Source organism: Podarcis erhardii (assembly GCF_964252035.2).
Source record: "Podarcis erhardii genome assembly, chromosome: 3".
Taxonomy (NCBI): domain Eukaryota; kingdom Metazoa; phylum Chordata; class Lepidosauria; order Squamata; family Lacertidae; genus Podarcis; species Podarcis erhardii.
The window spans coordinates 73292354-73315467 of NC_138507.1; the positions used below are offsets into that span (position 1 = coordinate 73292354).

At 40.9% G+C, this 23114-nt stretch overlaps 1 protein-coding gene across 5 annotated transcripts in view; it reads right to left on the minus strand.

Annotated features, from left to right (window-relative positions):
• Positions 1–23114, minus strand: part of RPS6KA2 (ribosomal protein S6 kinase A2) — a 179527-nt gene that overhangs the window by 17707 nt on the left and 138706 nt on the right. For all 5 annotated transcript variants that reach the window (XM_081855173.1, XM_081855175.1, XM_081855176.1 and 2 more), the window contains 6 exons: positions 18273–18310; positions 16976–17118; positions 13107–13177; positions 12222–12310; positions 6529–6593; positions 551–653 (listed from right to left, as the gene is read on the minus strand). In XM_081855173.1, the coding sequence (XP_081711299.1) occupies positions 551–653; positions 6529–6593; positions 12222–12310; positions 13107–13177; positions 16976–17118; positions 18273–18310 (509 nt within the window). The remainder of the gene's footprint in view (positions 1–550; positions 654–6528; positions 6594–12221; positions 12311–13106; positions 13178–16975; positions 17119–18272; positions 18311–23114) is intronic.

Below are 23114 nucleotides of genomic sequence, written 5' to 3' on the forward strand. Positions count from 1 at the left end.
CTGTATAACTGATTCTTGGGCTCTTGGAAAAGCCAGAAAATTTAAGTTACAGAGAACTAAGTAAAAACTGTATGAAAAACTATCTGGATTGGCATCCTTTCCCTCCAGGATCACCTGGTCATAATGTTCATAGAAAGATATTTTTATTGTTTCAAAAGAGGGGTATCTAGCTGTGGATTAAGAAGGGGGAGGAAGGCTACTTTTAAAATATAGCTAGACATTCTGTGTCAGCATTAAATTTCATGGTTTGCATTAAGATCCTACAGGACTACTGGCCCTATCCCATGTTGTATATGTACTGGATTCGAAACTGATTTTTGCATATGAACTTGTTTTAAATTGTTTGTATATGGGATTCTTTTTACATATGGAATTGTTTTTGTTTCGACATATGGAATAAAAAAATCCCTTTATTGCTGTTGTTTTTAATGTGACATTGCTTCAAGATACTTTACGGGAAGTGATTCATAGAAGGAATAAAAAAACATTCATAATGATCTTTTCCATTGAATTTGTTTATTTTATTTCTCTTGCTGCTGTTCCTGATTACCTGTTGGTGTCCGTGAAGTGAATTCAGGGTCAAAATGAAAGGTGTCCTCTGGCCGTCCCACAGCAGGTTTAAAAGGCGGCATGATTTCTTTCCTGTACAACTTCTGCAAAACAACCACCACCACAAATGATGGATTAAAATAATTGCCAACAAAGAACAAATAAAAGAACAAAAACACAGGAAAGATATTTTAGGTTACAGTCCATGGGTGTAGCCAGGGAGGGCAGCTCCCCCCCCAAAAAACAAGTAAATAAATAAAAATACTTAACTGACCAATTGTATCACAGATAACTCGGTTCTGTCTCCCCAACATAAAGCCTACCCCCAAAAAATAAATCCTGGCTATGTTCATGCTACAGTCCTATACACACTTACCTGGGAATAAGCCCTATTGAACACAATGGGCCATACTTTCAAGTATACATGCATAGGGTGGTATTGTAATACACACATTGCATCTTGTGTTTAGGAAATTATGTTCAGTGCTAAGCCTAGGAAAAGGTGGGAAGATCACCCTTGAAATATTCTATTACACCTAAACATATATTTCCTCTATGCTTAGCAGTATCACACAAGTCAAATGAGGTATTAGTGTTGTAATGTGCCATGATGCAATGTATGAAAACAACCACTAAGGGGTTTCTGGGATTGTCAGCCCTGGGTGGAGTCTTGCTTTAAATGGGAGCGATAACTGATTTACCTTACACAAAATTGCTGTGAGGACAAATGAGGTAAGGGTTCAAAGTGCAGCTCCTTGCACACAGAGCTGACACGTGTTTGTTTCTTTGCACAGTCCCAGGCAGATGGCCAGCTTTAACACTGCAGACTACGTACTAGAGGAGGGAAAAGGCAACGTGGAGGTCTGCAGTAAGCCCTTTCACTCCTTAACAAGTGACTGGCACTGTGAAGACTGTGACAAGCAAGCAAGCAACCAACCATCTGTTTGATGCCACATGTAATCCCACTCAAGAATGTGAGTGGCTGTTTATTTATTTATTTATATTGTGCAAGAAAAAGACAGAAAGAGAGAGAGAGAGTCAATGGGTGATCCATGTGCAGGAAATAGATAGGCACTGCAAATCCTAATGTGGTGAATGAGGTAAGAGTTGTTTAAAAGTTGATTTTAAAAATGCTTCAAAGCAGACTTGTGAACACATATTTAAGATGGAAGAGGGGTGTGGGGTGTCTGTTTATTTCTCAGAAAGTTAATTTTTTATATTCATCTTTGATTCCAACTTCCTCCACTTGTTTGTTGTACTTATTGATATTGTTTCATATCAGGCCAATATTCCTGTCACAGTTTTCTTTGTTTTGACTAGATTCTGATGCCATTTGCAACGTTGCTTTCTCAAACTCTCTTTTACACATTTCCTCGAGCAGAGCTTTACTTCTTGCTGCTGCTGTGTGTTTCCAATAACTCTGCCCAGGACTTCAACGTAAACTTAACAGAGGACTTGTTCTCCTGGGATCCATATAACGTACCACGAAGAAGAATAAGGAAGCAACCATGAGTCACATGTTAAGCCTCATTGCCATTATTTGTGAAGATATGAATGCTTTGTGTAACAGAATTTCCTTTTTAAAAATAGGTAGAAAAATGAGAGAGGCAGATGTAAACACATGTTCTATATGCATCTGGCAGTCATCATCTGGAAGGGCACTCATTTAATTGAATTAAGCATTATTTAGTCATTTCCTGCAATGAATAGCACTGTGCAGATGTTCACACAGTGTAGAAATGAATGCATGGGGATGATGGCAGAAGATTCTACCTGCTGACTGTGTTCCATTCGTTAATGGAAACCTGTTCACAGAGAGCTATGCATATGTACCTTTGTCCAAATAGTGCACTGAATGAGCCATTTGTATGTTCCATGTTTGTAAGGTATGGTCCATCAATCGAGAACAAATGCTTGTCCAAAGGGCTCAGGTGCACAAGTTCCAATGGGGGGCGGGGAGAGAGAACAGGCAGAGTCTTATGTTCCCTTCTCTAAGATTGTCCATTTCCAGACTATTTGAATGTATTCACAGAGCTAATGACTTTGATGAGAAACTGAGCTGATCTCCAGATACCTTCCAGAAATAGAAAGGCAGAACGAAAGCTAGTGACGCACAGCAACGCGAAAAAGCTGCTCCTCACAGGGATGAAGGAATGATTTCCCTGAACTATTATACACTTGCTACACAGGAACATGAACACACAATCCAGTAAGTAGACACAGGGATGAATTATCTTCTGGAACATTATCGAGTCTGAACCGTTGCACTGACAAAGCGATACTGTCAGGAGATGCCAAAAAAGGGCATCACTTTAGATCTATGAATCACTTTTCCATTTCTATGTTAATAGGCACACATAGCTCATTTCTATTTTTAACTTCAGTTGATGTTTTTGATGAATATATTTCTTAGGCAGAAGAACTGGATAAAAACAAAACCCTTCTCCTTTGAAGTCTTTGCACTTGGGGAGCATGATGGCCAACTGGCTTTGTTTAACGGTCAGATGAATTCATCAACGGCATCTCACCACTCTGTTTGTGAGTCTTCAGCCTCTGCTGGTCCATATACACAGAGGATGGATGACGACATGTAATGAAGTTGTTGTAGGCAGGGTGACCTCACAATACAAGGGGCAGCTTCAGCACATCTTAATTTTTTTAACTGGACATTTCCAAAACTGTTGCTTTATTCCTGAAGAGGAGATGCCACAATGCAGACTCACCCTGGCTGGATGCAATTAAAGCAGAGTAATTAACAATCAGAGGTTTATTATTAGGCCAAGCTGGGGAGCATAAGGATTTGGAAGGTGGGAGAGAAACACTTGTAGCACTAGATTTTAATGGGATTTGAGCTGGTGAGTGCAATGTCCAGAGATAATGTTGTTTTTAAAATTGTTTTAATCATTACTGTATCTTTTATATGTTTTACCCTTTTGTATTTTATCTGAGCCTTGAGTCCAAGTCTGGAGAAAAGGTGGGATATAAATGTCTGTTGAGACATTCTCAAAATACAAGGTGTATATTTGTAATATTTAATAGCTATTTTTATTAAATGATTTGCTTTTTAAAATACAGAACATTTAATTAGTTGGCATCCTTAAATACCTACTTATAATTAGTAATGGGAACTGTGGTGTGGTGTTTTTATTCCGAAACAATGCTTCCATCAAATGTGAAGAGAAAATATTATAAGAATAATGTGGCATAGGTAATTAGACTGTCTTTACTTTTCTTATTAGTATTTAATTAAAAGCAGTCTGAATACTTTGGATCATATCCAGCAGCGAATGTAAGGAAGTTTTTCTTCTCCATAAATAAAATATATCAATATTCATACCATGTGTGCTGAATGGGGCAAGAGGTATAAGAAAGACTAAAAAGTGTGTGATCATGGAACAAAACTGAGCTCATTGCTGACCTTTCCCAGTAATAACAGCAATGAGAACAAAGCACCTGCATTAGCTCTATTCCTCTTCTCTAGCCACAAAGGCGTTTTCAGCAGCTGGAAGCATCATTATAAGACATCAAGGACTAGCTTCCGTTCAGAACTCATGCTGGTTCATATTCAGAAAACCATCAAGTCAAACAGACCATCTGCTGCTACTGGGCTTTTAAAAGCTACACTCAACCCCCACCCGCCCCTGAAATGTCCCTTGCAAATAGTGGCGTTGCCAGTCTATGGCTAGGATCAAAAGCCTTAGACAACCAGGCTGAAATAGTAACATTAAAATCCCATTCATAATTATGTTGGGTTGAATCCAGAAAAAACTATATCTGAACTATATGCTCATTATGTGGAAATTAGTCTCTCACATTTCAATTACATTTATTCATTGGTGTCGGGGGGGGGGAGCAGTCCCCTTCCCAGATGATCCACAGCCCCCAGATGTGTAGCTTTTTTCATTAAAAAGTAGCTGTCTAGCAGTTGCATAACCTGAGATTAGAAATGTACTTTTTTTGGAAATTTTGAAACCAGTTTGGGAGAGGGTGTGGAATTGGTGTTTTCCCCCGTTAGAGGTTTCAGAAAAGAACAGAATTAATTGGCAAAAATGCCATACTTTCTATTTAAAAAAAGTACTCTCTACATGTTACAAGTCACTTTGTTACTTTAGGAACATCAAATGCATTATGTATAACTTGGTTTACCACAGAATATATTTTTGGTATATTAAAAGTACAGTTTACACAAACAATAATTACAAATTGAATTATATTTTAGGCACCAGGAAAAAACCATTCCTCTTCTCATAGGCCTTTGGCTAATTAAGTAATCTATGGCCTTTTAAACTGTGTGGGTGGGTTATTGTTTTGTTTGTTGTTATGTTGTGTGTTGTGTGTTGTGTGTTTTTGTTTTGTAAACTGCCCTGTGATGCTCAGAAGAAGGGTGGTCTAGAAATTTAATAAATAAATATTTTAAGTTTTCATTACAAGTGGCATTAGAAGCTGCTGAATTGTAAGGAACATAGCATATTTTTGGTTTTGCCAGTTTATGAGAAGCAGGCATAACTATCAGAAACTATCAATATTATAATAAAAAAGGATAGCAGAAATTGATAGCAGAAACTATCGATATTATAGTAAAACAAATCATTACTTATTCTAAAAATCACTGTCTTCTCCAGTCCTCCACAATGACAAGTTGACATAAAAAGAGTTAAAGAAAAGGGGAGCAGAGACAAGACTCAATGAATACTACAAGAAATTCAATTGGTCTCTTCCTCTAAGCTAACCATTCCTGTTTTTTTTTAATATTTGCCATCACATTTATCATGGACCTTTAAAAACCAAAGGTTTGGCCTGACTGAAAATTCCACCCATCCACAAGTCAATTTATTGCTTGATTTGATGTGAGTATTTCCAAAAATAGACCAATTTCTTTCACATGCTGCAGAAGGTGGAGGAATCTGAAGTAGGAAAGAAGATGAGTCAGAGATTGTGCTGTGTGAGGGCCTTGCAATGGTGTTGCAGGAGGGTTATAATTGGCAGAATCCCAGACTGTGTTCCTTGGCCAAATACCTGAAGATGTTCTGTACTCCGCAACATTCTGTACTTTCCAACAACAAGCCCTAAGGGTGCTGCTTGTTTCATAATCTAGTCAAATGCAGAAGCACTGCTATCATCACTTACATGTCTGCCTTTAAATCTTGGACCCAATGAATTTGCAGAAGCACAGATTGGATGGAAACAAAATTATGTAGTTCTATACTAGACAAGAGGACAGAAACAGATGCTCCAACCGTGCCAGCAAGAGGAAGGCCACAAGCCAAGGAGACACTGGATCCTTTTTTCTTCTCTTATGACAATGGCAATGCCCTATATACTGCTCTTGCTTGTCCTCAAGTGTTTTTTCCCACCTGAATTTTGCTGTGGTCCCCCCCCCCCCGCCCTGGCTCTTCAGATCCCTACCTGTGATATAAAGCAAAACATGCAGGTACTATTCTCATCTGTTTTATGAGAAAGAAGAGGACTCGAGCCTTTCTGTATTTTGAGGCAATGAATGAATTGTAGCAATGACTGACATCTACAAAAGCAGATCTAGCCTATTAGAGAAAGAGAAGGTTAGAGTGATATGTGTACTGTCTAGACAGTTTTGGCCTCTCTTAGTGGAGGAGTGATTATTGCCCCACAGAAAACAGTTCAGGTATCCAGAATTTTAGTGTAGCCAAAATTGGGCAGTAGACAGTAGTGGATGGTGTTGTGGGTCAGTGGCACTCACTTGATCTCCTGACAGCTGATTCACTGTGAAGTAGGAGAGGGGCGATGTGGTAGGGAGGTCTGTGTGGTGCAAATGCACAGGTAGGAGACAATCCAGCTGTTGAGGTGTTTTTTTAAAAGAGTTGCTCTATGCAGGATTGCATTCCTGCTTGCAAACACACTGGGGAAGCAGTGCTGGAGTCAGGTTGTTCTGAGCAAGGAAAAATTCTGGATTTGGGCTGCACATCTAACTAGTCAGACAAGACAATCATGTGAATTACTTACATTCCAGTCTATAGTAGCAAAAAAAGGATGCCGCTTAATTTCTTCAACTCCATCAAGGCCAGCACCTGCCAAAGCAATGAAAGAGAGATAATAAAGAGGATGTAAAATGAACATCATTTCTAATAAAGAGGACCTTCTCACTGTCTCCCCAACCCCAGCAAGAGATCTGTGGCTGGTACGGGCAAGAGAGGTGGCCTTCTGGTTGTGGTTCCAAAACTACAAAATAGGCTTTCGAGTAAGGTTTGTTTGGTCCCTTCTTTGCCTCCTTTTATGTGAGCATTTAAATTCCAGTGGGTTTCTTCTTCTTCTTCTTTAGTTGGGGCCGCCCAATGATGGATTTTATTGCTGCTGTTCCATGGTTGCTATTTGAGGCATCAATTGTGCTAAGTTGGACTCAGAGGAACTGTGGAACAATGCATGTCCCAAGGGGCTCTCACCAACACAAATAGTATACAGCATTTATTTTCAGCTGTAGTACTGTACACCAGAGTTTAAAAATAACAATAATAGTAGTAGTAAGAGGAACAGAATCATTCTGCCCTCACCTTCTGTTTCCTGCTAACGTAATTGACCCCTTCACTGTGCTTCTTATGATTTAAGTTAGTGCTTTACCACTTATGTAGTGCTGAACAGCAACATCTAATCAAAGTAATTCCTGGAAAGACTACTAGTTAAAATTCTATAGGCAGATTTGAAAAGAACAAATGGTTTTCTATAGAAGCTGTAGTTAAATAAGTGGGCAGAGAAAGAATCACACTGGCAGGCCAAAAACGCAAATACTTTTATGAAGCGTACGTCGCCTACGCACTCAAAGCAAGCATTTCAACCACATCATCAATCTTCCTTTATTTAACCATCTTCTGAATGTTCATTGTCAGAATCTGACCCCAGTGCTACCTGTAACAAGTGTGAATGATCATATGAAACATTTTCCAGTGCAATGGCTGAGGCAGAGACTTACAGGATCCAGCTCCAGAGACCAACTGCTGGTGCAAGGGACAACGTCCTCTCGCATCACTGATGGGACCCAAGTCCAGCCTCAGCCAGTTATGGAACACTCTGCACTGTATCTAAAGGACCCCTGGAAGGGAACTGAATCTACTATGTGGAAGCAATGCAGGACCTGAGAGGATACTTGGTGGCTTTGTATGTGGAAATACATGACAGATGCACAATGCCTTTTTTTTAGATTGATCTATGGTGGTGATAATAGAAGCAGGAGCATTTGCCCGGCACTTTCAAGTATTGAAAGCACTTCACATGCATTAGCTAGTTGTAAGTCTTGTAACACCCCTATAAGGTGAGTATTATTATCCTACATAGGAAAGGGGGAAGGATGAAGGGCAAGAGAGTTTGCCTTGCCTAAGGCCATCTAAGTTCATGGTCAAGGCAAGATTCAAACTGGGGCGTCTTACGATTGCACTATATTGCACTTTTGTAGTATATTTCTTTTGTAATATGTAATATGCTGTTTGGGGGGCTTTGGGTACAAAAAGGTATATAAATATACCTATACAGTACTTTTAGTATGGGGGGCAGGGAAGGAATCTACATGAGCCTGAAATTCCATTGGAATATTTTTCTACGTGTATCTCACTGTTTGATTAAGTTGGTAAACATTCCTAGGGGAAAACACTGGGTGAGTGCCTTTAAAAAGAATGAAGACATAGGCTAAGATTATGGACAGCATTAAGGATAGCTCCGTGGGACCAGTCCATCCAAGGCCAGCTTAACTGCAGAGGAATATCTTTTTATTTCAGTCTTCAGAGTGACATCCCAGAAACTTAAGCTTCCTTTCATGGCCTGTAGCGGCTGACATGCGTGCATTATGGAAAAAAACCTTTTACCTTAAAGATTATATTAGTATTTAGGGACTTCCGGGTTAGCGCGATCGGCTAATGGCGGATTCCCTCCGAGCTCCGGAGGGAATCTGCTCAGCGGGGGCTGGGTCTTGCCGTGCCGGCGACACGGGGACCCTCAAAAACCTCGGGCGCGAATGACCGGGGACGTGGTGACTCGGCGGGCACCGCTAGCGCCCTCCCGACCCGCGAAGGAGCCTTTTTAAAGGCTACGGAACGGGTGCCGGGGAGCGGCGTGGTGCTGTGAGTCCTCTGCTTCCCCCGCTGAGTGAAGCCGCATGCCATTTGCCGGACAGCGCTGACTTCTTCCGTCTAAAATTCGGACTTAAATTTAAGAGCAACAACCCGTGAGTAATCTGGAACCGAACTTTTGAAATTATTTATATTTGGATTTGGTACGAGCGGGGGTAGGTGAAAAGAGGAAGTCCGCCTCACCCCCATTGTAAACAGCTTAACAGCAAAGATCTGTCAACTAAGGTTGTGAGAAGAGTCGTCGCTCATTTTTTAGTGATCGGATAAAAGATATTAACTCCACGGATTTTAAAAGATTAAGTTATCGTGCTGGAGGGCAAGAGTTTAGATATTTGGATTAAGTACCACTTTTCTAAAGACTGGGAGTAATTTGTGAAAGAGCCTGCGGTGGACTTACAAGCCTTTGACAGCTGTCAGATTAGCTGTCAAGGTCTGGGAATAACTGAAAGTTTTAACTCTTAGCCGATGATCTGGATATAAAGTAACTTAAAGTAAAGGAAAATTGATACAAATAACATTGACTTTTGGGTCGAAAGTGAAAGGAATACTAAGTAACAAGAATCCCTCTAGAGGGGATCTACGGACATTACAAGATGGAAATATGTCGGGAAATGCGAGCAGAGCTGCAAGAGCTGGTTGTTCTCATGAGAAAGCTGCAAGAGACGTATGAGCAAGGTCATGTTTGGTCTACAAGCCCTTTAAAGCTGAAACCAAAAGAGAATATAATCACTGAGAAGGAAAAGGGCCTGATACTCAAAACACCGGCAGCTGGACAAGAAAGGAAACTAAAGAAAGAAGAGGAGGAAAAGACATTTGTCAAACAAGGGACGGCTGAAGGGATACAGAAGGTAAATGAGAGCCGAGGACTTATCAAGATGACTTCAAACCCGACCAGAGTGAAAGCTGGACTAGCTGGGATGTATGAACTTAAGAAACAAAGACAGAGTTTCACACTTAAACAACTTGACTTGGCTGAAAAAATTATTGACAGTATTGGGAAAGTACTTTTTCGAGTTTGGGTATTTAATATAAAAGATTTTCAAAAAAGCCGGCTGAGAGGGACTGAAGGGGACCTGAGAGCCTCGGACGTTAGGGCACCGGGTTAAAAAGATAGACTTATGGACCTAGGTTTGGGGTGAAAACTGGGGATGGAAAAGGAGGGTTTGGGAGCCCGAAGGGGATCTAATTTTCACTATGCAGTGTAAAAATTCTTTTTTCCTTTTTTTATCTTATTCTTTAGTAATAAAATGGGGAATTCGTGGACGGGAACTAGGGACAACCTTAGGAAAAATATTTTTATTTTTATTCTATATTCTTTCTGCTCTTCTATCCTGTTTATATATGAACAAGATATATAGTTTAAGTGTCTCTGATTAGATTAAAGCAAATACAATATTGAAATAATGGTTAAAACAAGTGATGATATTAAGGATAAATCTTGCTGAACAAATATGGGAAATGGAATACAAGAAGGGGAGGCGTGGGGAAGTCTAGAAAAGAAGTTACTGAAAATGGGAATTAAAAGGTGGAATTTTTCTTTTTTTTCTATTTCTGTAATTTTTCGTTATGTATGCATCTTTGTTATTTGTATTTTTCAAAAATGATAATAAATATTATTTAAAAAAAAAAAATAAAGATTATATTAGTATTTGTAGCAGCTCCAGCAAAGAAAAACCAAATCTGAGAGTTTCCTTCCTCCTCAGCTACATATCAATAGAAATGCAAGACCTATAGCTCAGCCAGATGGCAATAACATCAGGCTGCCAAGAATCCTGTTAACAACTGCCTGTTAGAACTCTACTGGAGAGACTGGTGGGTGTGTGATCAAATGCTCTATATAGTCAGCCTTCGTCACGCCACCTCAAGCAGTTGAGCAGCTAAGGATGCAAGGCGGAGGAAAACCATCTTTCCTTTTCCTCTCCGATTTCCTTTTCGGCTCTGATTGGATCAAATTATGTACTTAATTTAGCTTTACATGTTTATTTGGAATCCAAGTCAGAAAGCTGGTAATGTCGCTTAGACACGGTAGCAGGTTTTCACATCTATCTGCACTTGCTGTCCTATGTTCGGCTCTCTAAAAGAAATTTAATTAGATGCCATAATCCCCTGGGATGCTGCTGTCAGTGAACTCCTTAATCAACTGGGTAATTAGGTAATTAAAAAAAAAAAATCCTGAGACCAATCTTACAAGAGACAAAGGTTCACTTTTTCTTTTCCCTATAGTATTTCCCCCCTTTTTTTCTACTTAAGTTTCTTGCAAGCAGAGTGTGTGTGTGTGCGTGTGTGTTGTGGCCCCTTCAAGATTAACAAATTGATTATGGCATAAGCTTATGCCATAAAGAATTTGGTTAATCTTTAAAATGCCACAAGACTCTCTGGTGATTTTTACTGCAAGAGACTAGCACACAAAAAGAGGGCATTGGAAAATGGTGGGAGCTGGGTAAGGTAAAGGTAAAGGTAAAGGTAAAGGGAGCCCTGACCATTAGGTCCAGTCATGACCGACTCTGGGGTTGCGGCACTCATCTCGCTTTATTGGCTGAGGGAGCCAGCGTACAGCTTCCGGGTGATGTGGCCAGCATGACTAAGCCGCTTCTGGTGAACCAGAGCACCACATGGAAATGCCGTTTACCTTCCCGCCGCAGTGGTACCTATTTATCTATTTGCACTTTGACATGCTTTCAAACTGCTAGGTTGGCAGGAGCAGGGACCCAGTCGCTAGGATTAGAACCGCCAACCTTCTGATCGGCAAGTGGTTTAACCCACAGTGCCACCCGCTTCCCTATGAGAGCTGGGTAGGGAACTTAATTGTTTCCATGCACCAGATTCTTATCAGAATCAGCCTGGCGGGCCAAATTTTAGATGTGGGTGGGGCCACTCACCTGTCAATCATGGAATGTCACAAAGGTTCGAGGTTCTTTGAAGTCCTGAAGTTGGGACCTTGCAAGGCACTGCTAAAACATTTTTTCCTAGGTTTTATCAGGGCTTTTGATGCAAACGTCTTGTAAAATCCTGCTGCTTTGACTACATGCTGCCCTTCTGGACTGGGAACAGGCATGCACAGCCAACTCAGGATTTACCTATGCTCTGTGACTCATTAGATGGCATCACAAGTGACATCGGCTGAAGAGTGGGTGGGTGTGGAATTAATTTGATTCAGTATTGGTCATTTGTTCAGTATTTTATAATTTTATTATTCTTTGATGTTTTAATGCTTATATTGTACATCACTGTTGTATTGTTTCTGTATGAGCTGGCTGTTTAGAAATACTCCTATAAGGAAATAAATAACTAGCATCTGTTTCGAAACTAGCATCTATTTCGGACAACATTTAGCTATCATGACTAATTGCCATTATTAAACCAATTCTTCAACAATCTGTTCAATCCATATTAAAAGCCCAAAACACATATTTAATTAAAGCTCCATTACCTTGCATCTCTTCCCAGCACATTGTTCAACTATGCCATTTACATGAGAACAAATCAAAATTAAGTGACAAGGAAAACAAACTACAGATTAACATTTGATTGTAATCTATTGCTGAATTTATCACAGACCAGAAATGAAATGAATCCCCATACCTAATCTGTTGGATGGATTCCTCTTGAAAAGAGCTCGAAGCAAACTCTGAGCTTCTGTGCTCAAAAACTGTGGCATTCCTAGCTTGGCTCTGAAAGAACAGAAACGTTTAAAATGTAGGAGGACTTTTCAGAAATGTCTAAAAAGATCACACACATATTTAGCAGTGGAAATAAATACAGATGTGCAGAGGAAATATGTATGGAAAAATATAGAGAGTTCCCAAAGTAATCTCGAGGCATATTGGATAAAGAATGTTCCATAATACTGACTCTATTAAACATTTCTTTAATTCTTTCCTCATAGTCTTTACCATGCTTATTCTTCTTCACAATGGCTATGGGAAGTGTGTAATTCCCCCCTTTAAATATAAAATGGCAGGAACTCTGCCCTCCTTTGCATCTAGTCACCGTAGTGGGAATAGAAGAAAAATGGGCATACGCAATAAATAAATAATTTAATTTGGATGCCATGTTGCAGGTTGGGGGTCTGACATAGCTGCAGATTACTGATCTAGAGCTTCCAGCTATTTATTTTATTTACCCTACTACTAGCTCACATATAGGAAGGGCTGTACCATAGCACAGTGGTGGGACATCTGCTTTGCATGCACAAGGTCCCAGGTTTAATCCCCAACATCTCCAGATAGGGCTGGGAGGGACCGATCCGAAATCCTGGAGAACTGCTGCCATTCCATATAGGCAGTACTGAACCAGATGTGCCAATGGTCTGGCTGTTCACAGATTATTTCAGAATTGGTAGGTTTGTCTTTAAATGAAAGTTGAATCAAATTTCTCCCCCGCCTCTACAGCCAAGCAAACTTTGTCTATTCCAAGCACAAGGATATACATTTTACGTCAACAAACAAGTTGGAGCTTACTACTCACTTGAGAATGAGAGCCATTGTCTCCTTTCTGTCTTTCCCCTGGAATGGCAACGACCCTGTCAACATTTCAAACTGTAAAAGGAGGAGAGCAGAAATCTAAATAAAGACCTAAGTGCATAAGCATTGCAAGTAGTGGTGTGGTGTTCTCGGCAGAAGCACTGGTGATCATTGCAACTGGTGTCATAGGCCCTACCTCAAGAGCCCCCAAGGGAAGTCCAAACTCTATGGTCAGAGCCCTTAACCCCTAAATCATTTTGCCTCTTTTGTTTGCCTTCCTTCCACCCTCCCCCCAAATTCTTTTAGTTCCCTAGTTTACGAGATGCCACTCCAAGCACGATCGGCATCATGCTAACATCTGTTCCACTTTGATTAAGACAAATTATAATTGGATACTAAATCTAGTTTAAATAGCTCAGAGTACATCTTTCACTTACATTTTCGTAACTGAAAGCAATACAAGTGGAATTATAAGCCCCAAAGAATAGTTGTTCTACATTTGCTTTGACAGATTAAATGGTTTTTTAAAAAGCCATACCAAATTCAAAATTCAAGGAGCATCGCACAAGTTCCACAGGAATTCTATTTTTTTTCCCTTATTGAAAATTAGCTCAAAATGTCACTTACTGAGTACAGCAAATAGCCTGAGTCCAATGTGGCATCTGGTGATACTAAAAGACAATGGCCCAGTTCAGACATAATGGGAAATCACTCTTCCCTGCTACAAAAATGAGTTTGCAAAAGACCTGTGCTCACTCAGTTGTGTGCTCTTCCCTACTCTGTTCCATGCCCAAGAGGAGGTGACTGAAAGCTTCTGCAAGGATTGAGGAACCTCCAGATGTTGCTGGACGCCAATTCTCATCAGCCCCAGCCAGCATGGTCAGTGGTCAGGAATAATAGGAGTTCTATTCCAACAACATGTGGAGGCTCACAATTTTCACAGCCCTGATTTAAACTAACCAGTTTACCAGAGCTTGGATGTCACAGGGAAGAACAAGATATGGAACCTGCATTTAAAGAGATACAGGCTTTGAAGTTTTTCAAGCGAGCAACATCCATGTTTTGAAAAAAAAGTCCATGGATTACAGAAGAGGAAACAAAAGTGCTTAGTACTATTCTGAACAGATGAGAATCCAAAGAGAAGAAAGAAAGGTGACAAGCTGGTGTTTGACCTACACAATATTTAGCAAAAGCTATTCTAGGAAATGAAATATCCTTCTTAAAAAGAGGAGCAGCTCCATCTTTCACCGCAATGTGGAAACTTTTACCAGCAAAGTGTGATAGTCACTTGACAGTGTAGGCTGATAGACAGAAAACCATCTTTTTAATGAATGTTTGAAAATTATAACCATTTTAAAATAAAATGTCAGAACATGTCTACACAATGCTGAAGCTGGAGTTTCCATCAAGCACACAAGAGCCAACGGTCTATACTGTATAATCATTTGTTGCTGTTAGTGTAAAGAAAAACTGTTCTAGCTGTTCTAGCAAAAGCTACTGATGCAAATAAAACTAAAAGCTCCCCCTGCATCATATGCGCATAGAAGACATCTTGAAAAGAAAAAAATAGGACTATGACATCCATTTGAGCTTAATGCTGTGGATCACAAATATGCAGTACACAAGAGGAAAGGTTTGCAGGAGTAGAAACATTCTTTCAGAAAAAAGAAAAAGGGAGATCCCCCTTCAAATGAACCCCTACTCCAATGAGAATTGAGAATGCCAACTGACCATAGAATGCTGACAGTTGCAGGGAGGGATAGAAAACACAGCAGGCAAGTGGGTAAAGTAAGGAGAATGGAATGGAGTGTGCTGGAAAAGAGTATGGCTGGCTAGCTAGCTGCAACCCTGACCAGAAGAATTCTACACTGCAACGTTTTGTTGCAGCACAAATTGTAACAGACTAGCCATTACAATTTTGAGAGGAGACTACAGGAGAAGAATCTGTACCTTAACTGTACCTTATATGTATGAATATTAAGGAAAGTTAGATATTGAGGGTGGGGGCAGAGTTGGCATATACATTATTTCTATTTAACATCACTAAAAAGTAGCAAATATTGCACACAATACCCTCTTTCAGTGGGGAGTACAGTCTATTAAAAAATAATCATATAACAAATTTTGTTTTCTTTTTAGTACTTTCCTCCTGTGTCCAGATAATTTAAAATTGATGGCTGTAGTTTACTCAGCTTGCTGCAAGGTACTGTCTGGCACTTTCTTAGGTCACTTTGGCACAAAAATACTGACTGATACTTTTTAAGGTCACTTTACTCTGTTCTTTGAGGCTGAGGGCTCAGGAATGATTAAAAGATCGACTGGGATTCACACAGAAGGAAGGAAGGTGAATGAAGTTCCTGCTAGGAAACAAAATACAATAGGAAGACCTGTGCACATAAGACACACAGCAGCAACCTGCAGGTGAGAGGTTAGTGCACACTGTCCTTTCAGAAAGTTATTTTGTGACTTACAGATAAGAGGGAAGAAACTTAAGGCTGTACAGAGAGTATCAGCTGGACTCTCATTGTCACAAAAACTTTGCTTTGTTGCCTCATTATGACATGTTTATCTTCTTGAGAAAAAGGAAGCAGGGAAAAATAACTGTGTGAATTGGCCCTGTGACTGGTGTTTGATGGTGAATACTGGATTTGGGGAAATGTTGCTATTCTGGGTTAAATAAACCTGTGAAATGATATGTGTCCTATATATGCGGTCATTCTGCTGACCGCATATATAGAGGCTGTCTCCTGTAATCACCACAGACAGAACAGAATTCAAATATAGATGTGAGCATATTCTGGGGGTTTCAGCTGACACCAAATCGCTCTTCATCAGCTCTGTCTCTTAACTTCTCCTTGGTGTCCAGGGCCAGCCCTACCATTAGGCAGAGTTAGGCAGCTGCCTCAAGCAGAAGATGGTGGAGTGTGAGTGCCTGTGGTTTGCTGCCACCATGCCCTGCCATTCTTTTTGGGCGTTCCCCTCTGTTAGAGGGGAACAAAGTTCTGTGTGGCACACAGCCAGCCCTGTGCCCTCCAAGCTAGCCTGCTTCCCATCAACATTGCCACTGCTGAAGTTCAGTTGCCAGTCTGGTTAGCTTCTTTTGTGGAATGGTGGTAGGAGACACCACCTTGTCCTTTTCCTCAGGTAACAAAATGCCTTGGGCAGACCCTGTTGGTGTCTATATATCTTGTAGGAGACTGAGAAGCCCCATTTTACTCCCCACACAGATAAAGAATCATAGAATTGTACAGTTGGAGGGGAGCACAAGGGTCATCTGGTCCAACCCCCTGCAATGCAGGAATCTTTTGCCTCCAGTTCCTTCAATATGAAGTTCTAATTTCAGAGTAAGTGAACAGCCACTTCATAATCCTGAGGAGACCAAGTAAGGGTTACTTAATTTCTCTCTTTCTTGACCTCTCTTTTTGCACTAATTCATCTGGCAGTATACTAAGGCTCTCCAGTTTCCTAGCAACAGCATGTTATGGATTATGAGGCTGTGCTTCTCTAATGAATAGAAGCTGCAGGAAAAACTCAACTACTTTCCTTCCCTTGGGATTGGATAATATATAAAGAAGTACAAAGAAGTGTGGACAGCCTCAGTTGAGGTGGATGCAATGGGGAAAACGGCAGACTCTTGGCGAAAGAAGCTAAAATACTAAACGCTCAGAATAAAACTGCTTCATAGCAATGATAAGTGCCAGAGATGATTTCGTTTCCCAATGCTGATATCATGGTGATGGTGAAGAAACTCAAACTCATAAATGTGCTTCTTAGAAGTAGCTTAATAATGGTTTGATAGGAAATAGCACAGCCACTGCCAAAGGGTCCACCAGGCTAAAGCAGTCAATCCCAAAATAAGGATTGTCTCATTACCATTAGGACACCGAAGGACCACCAGTCGGCGCTTTGAGTGTGGCCTCGCCGGTTGACCACCTCTGGGGCCATGTACTCTATTGTCCCACAGAATGAATATGCTCTCTTGTCATGATCGATGGCTTCCTTGCTCAGGCCAAAATCTAAATAAAGGTAGATTTAAAAAAGAAAGAAATTGAGTATGTGATATAAAGACACTTGCAGTCACTTTAAATACACCAGTCAAGACACAGAACCCAATCCAGCTCTAATTTTTTATAGTAAAAATTATTAGTCTCTTTTCTAGAAGAACCAAGCAATGGACAAAGGGAAGAGAATTTAAAACCAGGAGCCACATGTAAATCTTAGAAGCTGAAATATAAACTTTATACCCTTCTTCTAAGTTTTGAGTGTTGCGCTCAGTTGGTAGCCCTGGAGGTTCAGCATTAGCAGATGCTGCCATCAAGTTAAAGTGGGCTTGGAATAGCCTTGCAATGTAAGTGGTCTGCAGTGGGAAGGAGTGAATTTTAGTAAATCTGCAATGGGAAGATTTCCACAACTGAGGAGACCCCCCAAATAGTATCTGTTTTCTGAACCTGATGCAAAATTGCTATTACCGTATTTTTCGCCCTATAGGACACACTTTTCCCCCTCCAAAAATGAAGGGGAAATGTGTGTGCGTCCTATGGGGTGAATGCAGGCTTTTGCTGAAGCCTGGAGAGCGAGAGGGGTCGGTGCGCACCGACCCCTCTCGCTCTCCAGGCTTCAGGAAGCTATCCGCAAGCTTTGGGAGCCCGCGGGAGTTCCCGCCAGGCTCCCTAGGCTTGCGGATAGCAGCCTGTTCTGGGGGCTGGGGTCAGGAGAAGCTCGGGCTTCCCCCACCCCAGCCTGGGGTGGAAAAATAATTTTTTTTTCTTTATTCCCCCCGAAAAAAACTAGGTGCGCCCTATGGGGCAAAAAATACGGTATTTAGGGGGCAGCTTTGCTGCATCTGAGAGATTGTTTATTTAATTTCAGTTTCTCAAAGCAGCTTACCAAGAAGAAGTAAAACAACAAGGGGCTAAACTTAAAACCTAGATTAAAACATCAGAAAACAAGGCCATTAGAGTGGCATCTATTAGTTTTCATTGCAATGGATTACAAAGGAGATGGGATCTAATTAGGCTTTAAAGCTAAACCTTAAATCGTGCCAAAAGAGATTAGGAAGCCAGTGAAAGTCCAAGCATGTATCTCAGTGTCTATTCATCACCAGGAGGAAATGACAGGTATAACGCAAAAAGATGGAGCTGCTACATGGGGTGTGGGGGATGCTACACACCTGTAATCTTAATGTGTCCTTCTTCATCTAGAAGTATGCTGGAAGATGATGCACAGAAAAGTTTAGGACAAATGGAAAACACATTAAATAAAGTCAGAAGATGCACAATTAGTGCATAGAACTTGAAGCAATTCAGTGTGAAGAAAACCACAGGCATCCATTAAATCTCCCTTATATTTGTGTATTGTAAAGGTCTCCGCATGTACAAATGCAGAACAATGGAAGTGGACCAGGCTTGGATCCTGAACTAACCACTGTGTCTCAGCCTCAGGTCTGCATCTCTAAAGTGGAAATAACATTACACTATCTCATAGTTGTGCCTGTAAGACAGACAAAATATACTGTATAGTGTACCATCCCATTGTGTAACTTATTATATTGATAATTTTCCTTCAGTGATCCATAAACTTGCATCCTGCCCCATTATTATTATTATTATTATTATTATTATTATTATTATATGGGTGTTTACCCATTTTTGTAAAATGTAAAAAAATATGTTAAGGTTCCAATCAAGTTGCTCAAACATTCTGTGATTTATGTGTTCACATAATATTCTGTAATAAATACAATAGAGAACCTTTGGAAACATCTCAATAAAACAATACCATTTTATTAAACGATCAATTCAACATCAAAAATATGGATTAAGAAAATCATCAAGACCAGGCCAAACAATCAGAGCCACAACCACAATTACTTTCCTTTAAGGCAAGGTTTTAAAGGTCTGCTTGAAAATATCCAGGAATGGGGACTGCCTAATATCATAAGGAATAATATCCCACACTTTTGGAGCCACCACTGAAAAATCCTTGGCTCAGAATGATGGGTCTGCACACATAGTCTGTGATTTCTGTGGGACACTGTAAATTTTTCTGCTATTTTCCATGCTAGCCAGGCAAAAGCAGTCGATGAAGATGTGGAGAGGGCTGGTGAGAAGTTTGCCTGGAGAAGATTCCCAAGGGCCTGGAGGTTCCGCACTCCTGATCTAATGGATGGGCCCCTGGAGTATAAGGTAAAGGGAAAGTGTAACAAGTACTGGTAGCTTGCCATTTGCTTCTTTCCCACCCCATCCAATGAGCTTATTCTTCATATTCCTTTCTATTCATCCATTTGGGCAAGGGTAAAAAAAGGACTATGTGTGATTCCCCCTATCATTTTTTTTTAATAAAATCTTCTGAAAACTGCAACAATAACTCTCACTCCCACATTGTTGTATTTTGCAGTGAAATGTAATTTGAAAGGAAGTGATACTCGGTAGAACATTTGTGGGCTGGGAACAGACTGTTGCGGAGAATAAATGAATAATGAATACTGACAGTTGTCACTACTGTTATTCAACTACTATCTCTCTATTGCCTTTCTGACAAAGCTTGCTTCTTCTGACAAAGCAATGCGCATAAGAGTTGTACACCACAAAAAGAGTATACAATCCTTGCTGCTCAACAAATCTTCATTTAAGACAACAATGCTGTTCTAAAATCCCCTTATCTGTATCTAACACAGACGAGGAGAAGGAAGAGAGAGAGAGTGCATATCTTCCATAAGCAAGGGAGAAACTGAATCTGAATTGCTGTTTGTTTTTCTGCCTTGTATGCCCCCACTAAGTTTTCCTGGAAGGAGAGAGGAATGTAGTCCCTGGGGATGTTATTAACCCAATGGAAAATTGGCTGGTATGGCCCTGGCAAAAGCAAGGGGTTCAGCAACTGAGTTTGAGGTAAAGATTACAGAGTCTTTTGGTCAAAGATAGTTGTAAGGCGTGTGGGTTGCATCCAGTCCTTCAAGGTTCCCCACTTGGAAAATCTTCCCTTTCAAGGAAATGGCTGTAATGGTCAGCCAACCTAAATGCCTCCTTGTTCCCCAGTTACAGATAGAGAGGCAAAGGTAGCTTCCACATAGGTAGTTTTTAATTTTGCTTTTGATTACATGCTTCAGCAACCCTTTTTAATTTGTCTCTCAGAGGTGCCCAGCCCCACTGTTCCTCTACGAGAATTGTGGTCAGGATGTTAAGCTGCCTTGTTGACTAGCAAGCTCCCTCCCCACCTGGTCCCTCACAGAAGCAAAAATGAGTACAAAAAATTAATGAAACAGGCTTCTGTTTCTGACCTCAAATGCCAGCCTTGATTCTCCTGGTTTCCTTCCTTCCTTTTATACCCTTGTTGCTACTGTCACTGCAGGACAATTTCCAGCCAGCTTTGGTGCTGGAGGGCTTCAGCTGGGGTATGGTGCCCAAACCCAGAATCTAGAGTGTGTCTCCAGTTGCGAGGAATCCATAGAGAAGGGCCATAAATCAGTGGCAGAGCATCAGCTTTGCATGCAGAAGGTCCTAGGTTCCATTCCTGACATCCTAAGGTAGGGTCGGGAGAGACTCCTTGTCTGAAACCCTGAAGAACTGTTGCCAGTCAGTGTAGACAATACTGAGCTAGATGGACCATGGTCTAACTTGGTAGAAGGTAGCTTTCTATGTTCCCTTGTTTATCATACAGGTGAGTCATGAGGTACTCTCATTTAGAGCAATCTACAGCTCAGTTGCCACACATTGGAAGTTTGGTCAGATATAGACAGAGGGAAAGTGAGTTTCATGTCCATGGGCCAGTCAATGCCTCTCAGTCTAACCTAACTCTCATGGTTGTTGTGGCGATTAAATGAGGAGCAGAAGAACCATGTATTCCATCTTGAGCTCCCTGAAGGAAAAGGTAGGATTATAAATGCAATAAATGAAGAGCCAATTAGAGCCTGAAACATTTGGTCAACCACATATGAATCTGAAATAATATTAATAATAATAATAAGTACAGTAGTTTGCATGCTGGGAGAAATTCCCCAATGATAGTAGCCAATCTTGAGGGAAGATGTGCAGATAGTGTCCAACAAATTAGAAATAGATGTACATTTAATATATGACAAAGTGAGAAACTGACGATAAGAAAAGCCACTAAAGTCCCTCCATATATCCTTTTTATTGCTCATTCACAATTATTTGTAAACATGATGGTATCAGCAGTTATATATAACCCTACTTTCCATGTTTGCTCTTGCAAACATTTTTGTATGGGCATATTGCTTCATTTCCAGTCAGTTCATGTCCTGTAGCTTCCAGATGAAATCCTGCAACATTTCATACCACAAATCTTCCAGGCTTGGTGAGTGTTGTCCTGCTTTTGTTGTGCTAGAGCTAGAACACAAGAGTGCCCCTCCAGATAGCAATAATGTGGTAACACTGGGGAAGTGTTGCAGAACAAGTAATAATGTGGAACGATGTATGAACAGTCCAGTATGGATTCACCACCAATGCACTGTTATTGTGTTAATGAGATGTTACAGAATGCACCTGCAAAAAAATCCCATCATGGTATGGAGGGGCCCTTGGTTTCTATTGTCCAGAGCTGATTTGAGTTTCTTCCTCAAACTGCTTAGATGGCTTCAAAAGAGATTTGGACAAATTCATGGAGGATAAGGCTATCAATGGCAACTAGTCTTGATGGCTCTGCCCTGCCTCCACAATTGGTAATGAGTAGCAGTTGCTAGTCCCATCACCTCCTGGCAAATAGAAGGGGGAGAAATGGAGGCAGTGAGAGATTTTACTTTCTTGGGCTCCATGATCATTGCAGATGGTGACAGCAGCCATGAAATTAAAAGACCCCTGTTTCTTGGGAGAAAAGCAATGACAAACCTAGACAGTATCTTAAAAAGTATAGACATCACCTTGCCAACAAAGGTCCGTATAGTAAAAGCTATGGTTTTCCCAGTAGTGATGTATGGAAGTGAGAGCTGGATCATAAAGAAGGCTGATCACTGAAGAATTGATGCTTTTGAATTATGGTGCTGGAGGAGACTCTTGAGAGTCCCATGGACTGCAAGAAGATCAAACCTCTCCATTCTTAAGGAGAGCCCTGAGTGCTCACTGGAAGGACAGATCCTGAAGCTGAGGCTCCAGTACTTTGGCCACCTCATGAGAAGAGAAGACTCCCTGGAAAAGACCCTGATACTGGGAAAGGAGAAGGGGACGACAGAGGATGAGATGGTTGGACAGTGTTCTCGAAGCTACCAGCATGAGTCTGACCAAACTGCGGGAGGCAGTGGAGGACAGGAGTGCCTGGCGTGCTCTGGTCCATGGGATCACAAAGAGTCGGACATGACTAAACGACTAAACAACAACAACAAGCAGTTGCTGGAAACCACAGGGATGGGAGAGTGCACTTGTGCTCCCATCCTGCTTGTGGGTTTACCACAGGCATCTCATTGGCCACTGTGAGAACAGGTTGCTGGACTAGATGGGCTATTGGCCTGATCCTGCAGAGCCATTCTTATGTTCTCAAAAGGGGTGCGAAATGCACAGGAGCAGCAGAAGAGACCAGCATTACTTATCTTCTGTCTTGAGCCATTTGCCTTTCCATGGCTTTATAATTATTCAGTAGACTGGCTGGGTACGTTTTTTATCTAGCAGGCACCCTTGCCCACTAATGTCAAACTATTTGAATGTGTCATAGTTTCCAGAGGGGCAACCACATTAGTCTACTGTTGCTGCAACAGCAGAGTTTTGAGGCACCTTAAATGCTAACTGATTTGCCATTTGAAGTTGGCTATTCAATACAGTTGTGTCCTGTTTTCACCCCAGTTGAGCAAGTTGGCTTTCTTACCTACCCACCCACCCCTATCCTCACTCCCCACTACAGACACAGTTTCTTGTCCTCTGAACTTTCAGGGTGTTCTCTAAGCTATTCAGATAAATGAGAATATCACTCCAAGAGACATACATTTCATGAGGAAATTGAAGCAGGGTCTCACAGGCATTTTGTGATCCAAACAGAGTAACCCCATTTAAAAATCTTCCCACATGCA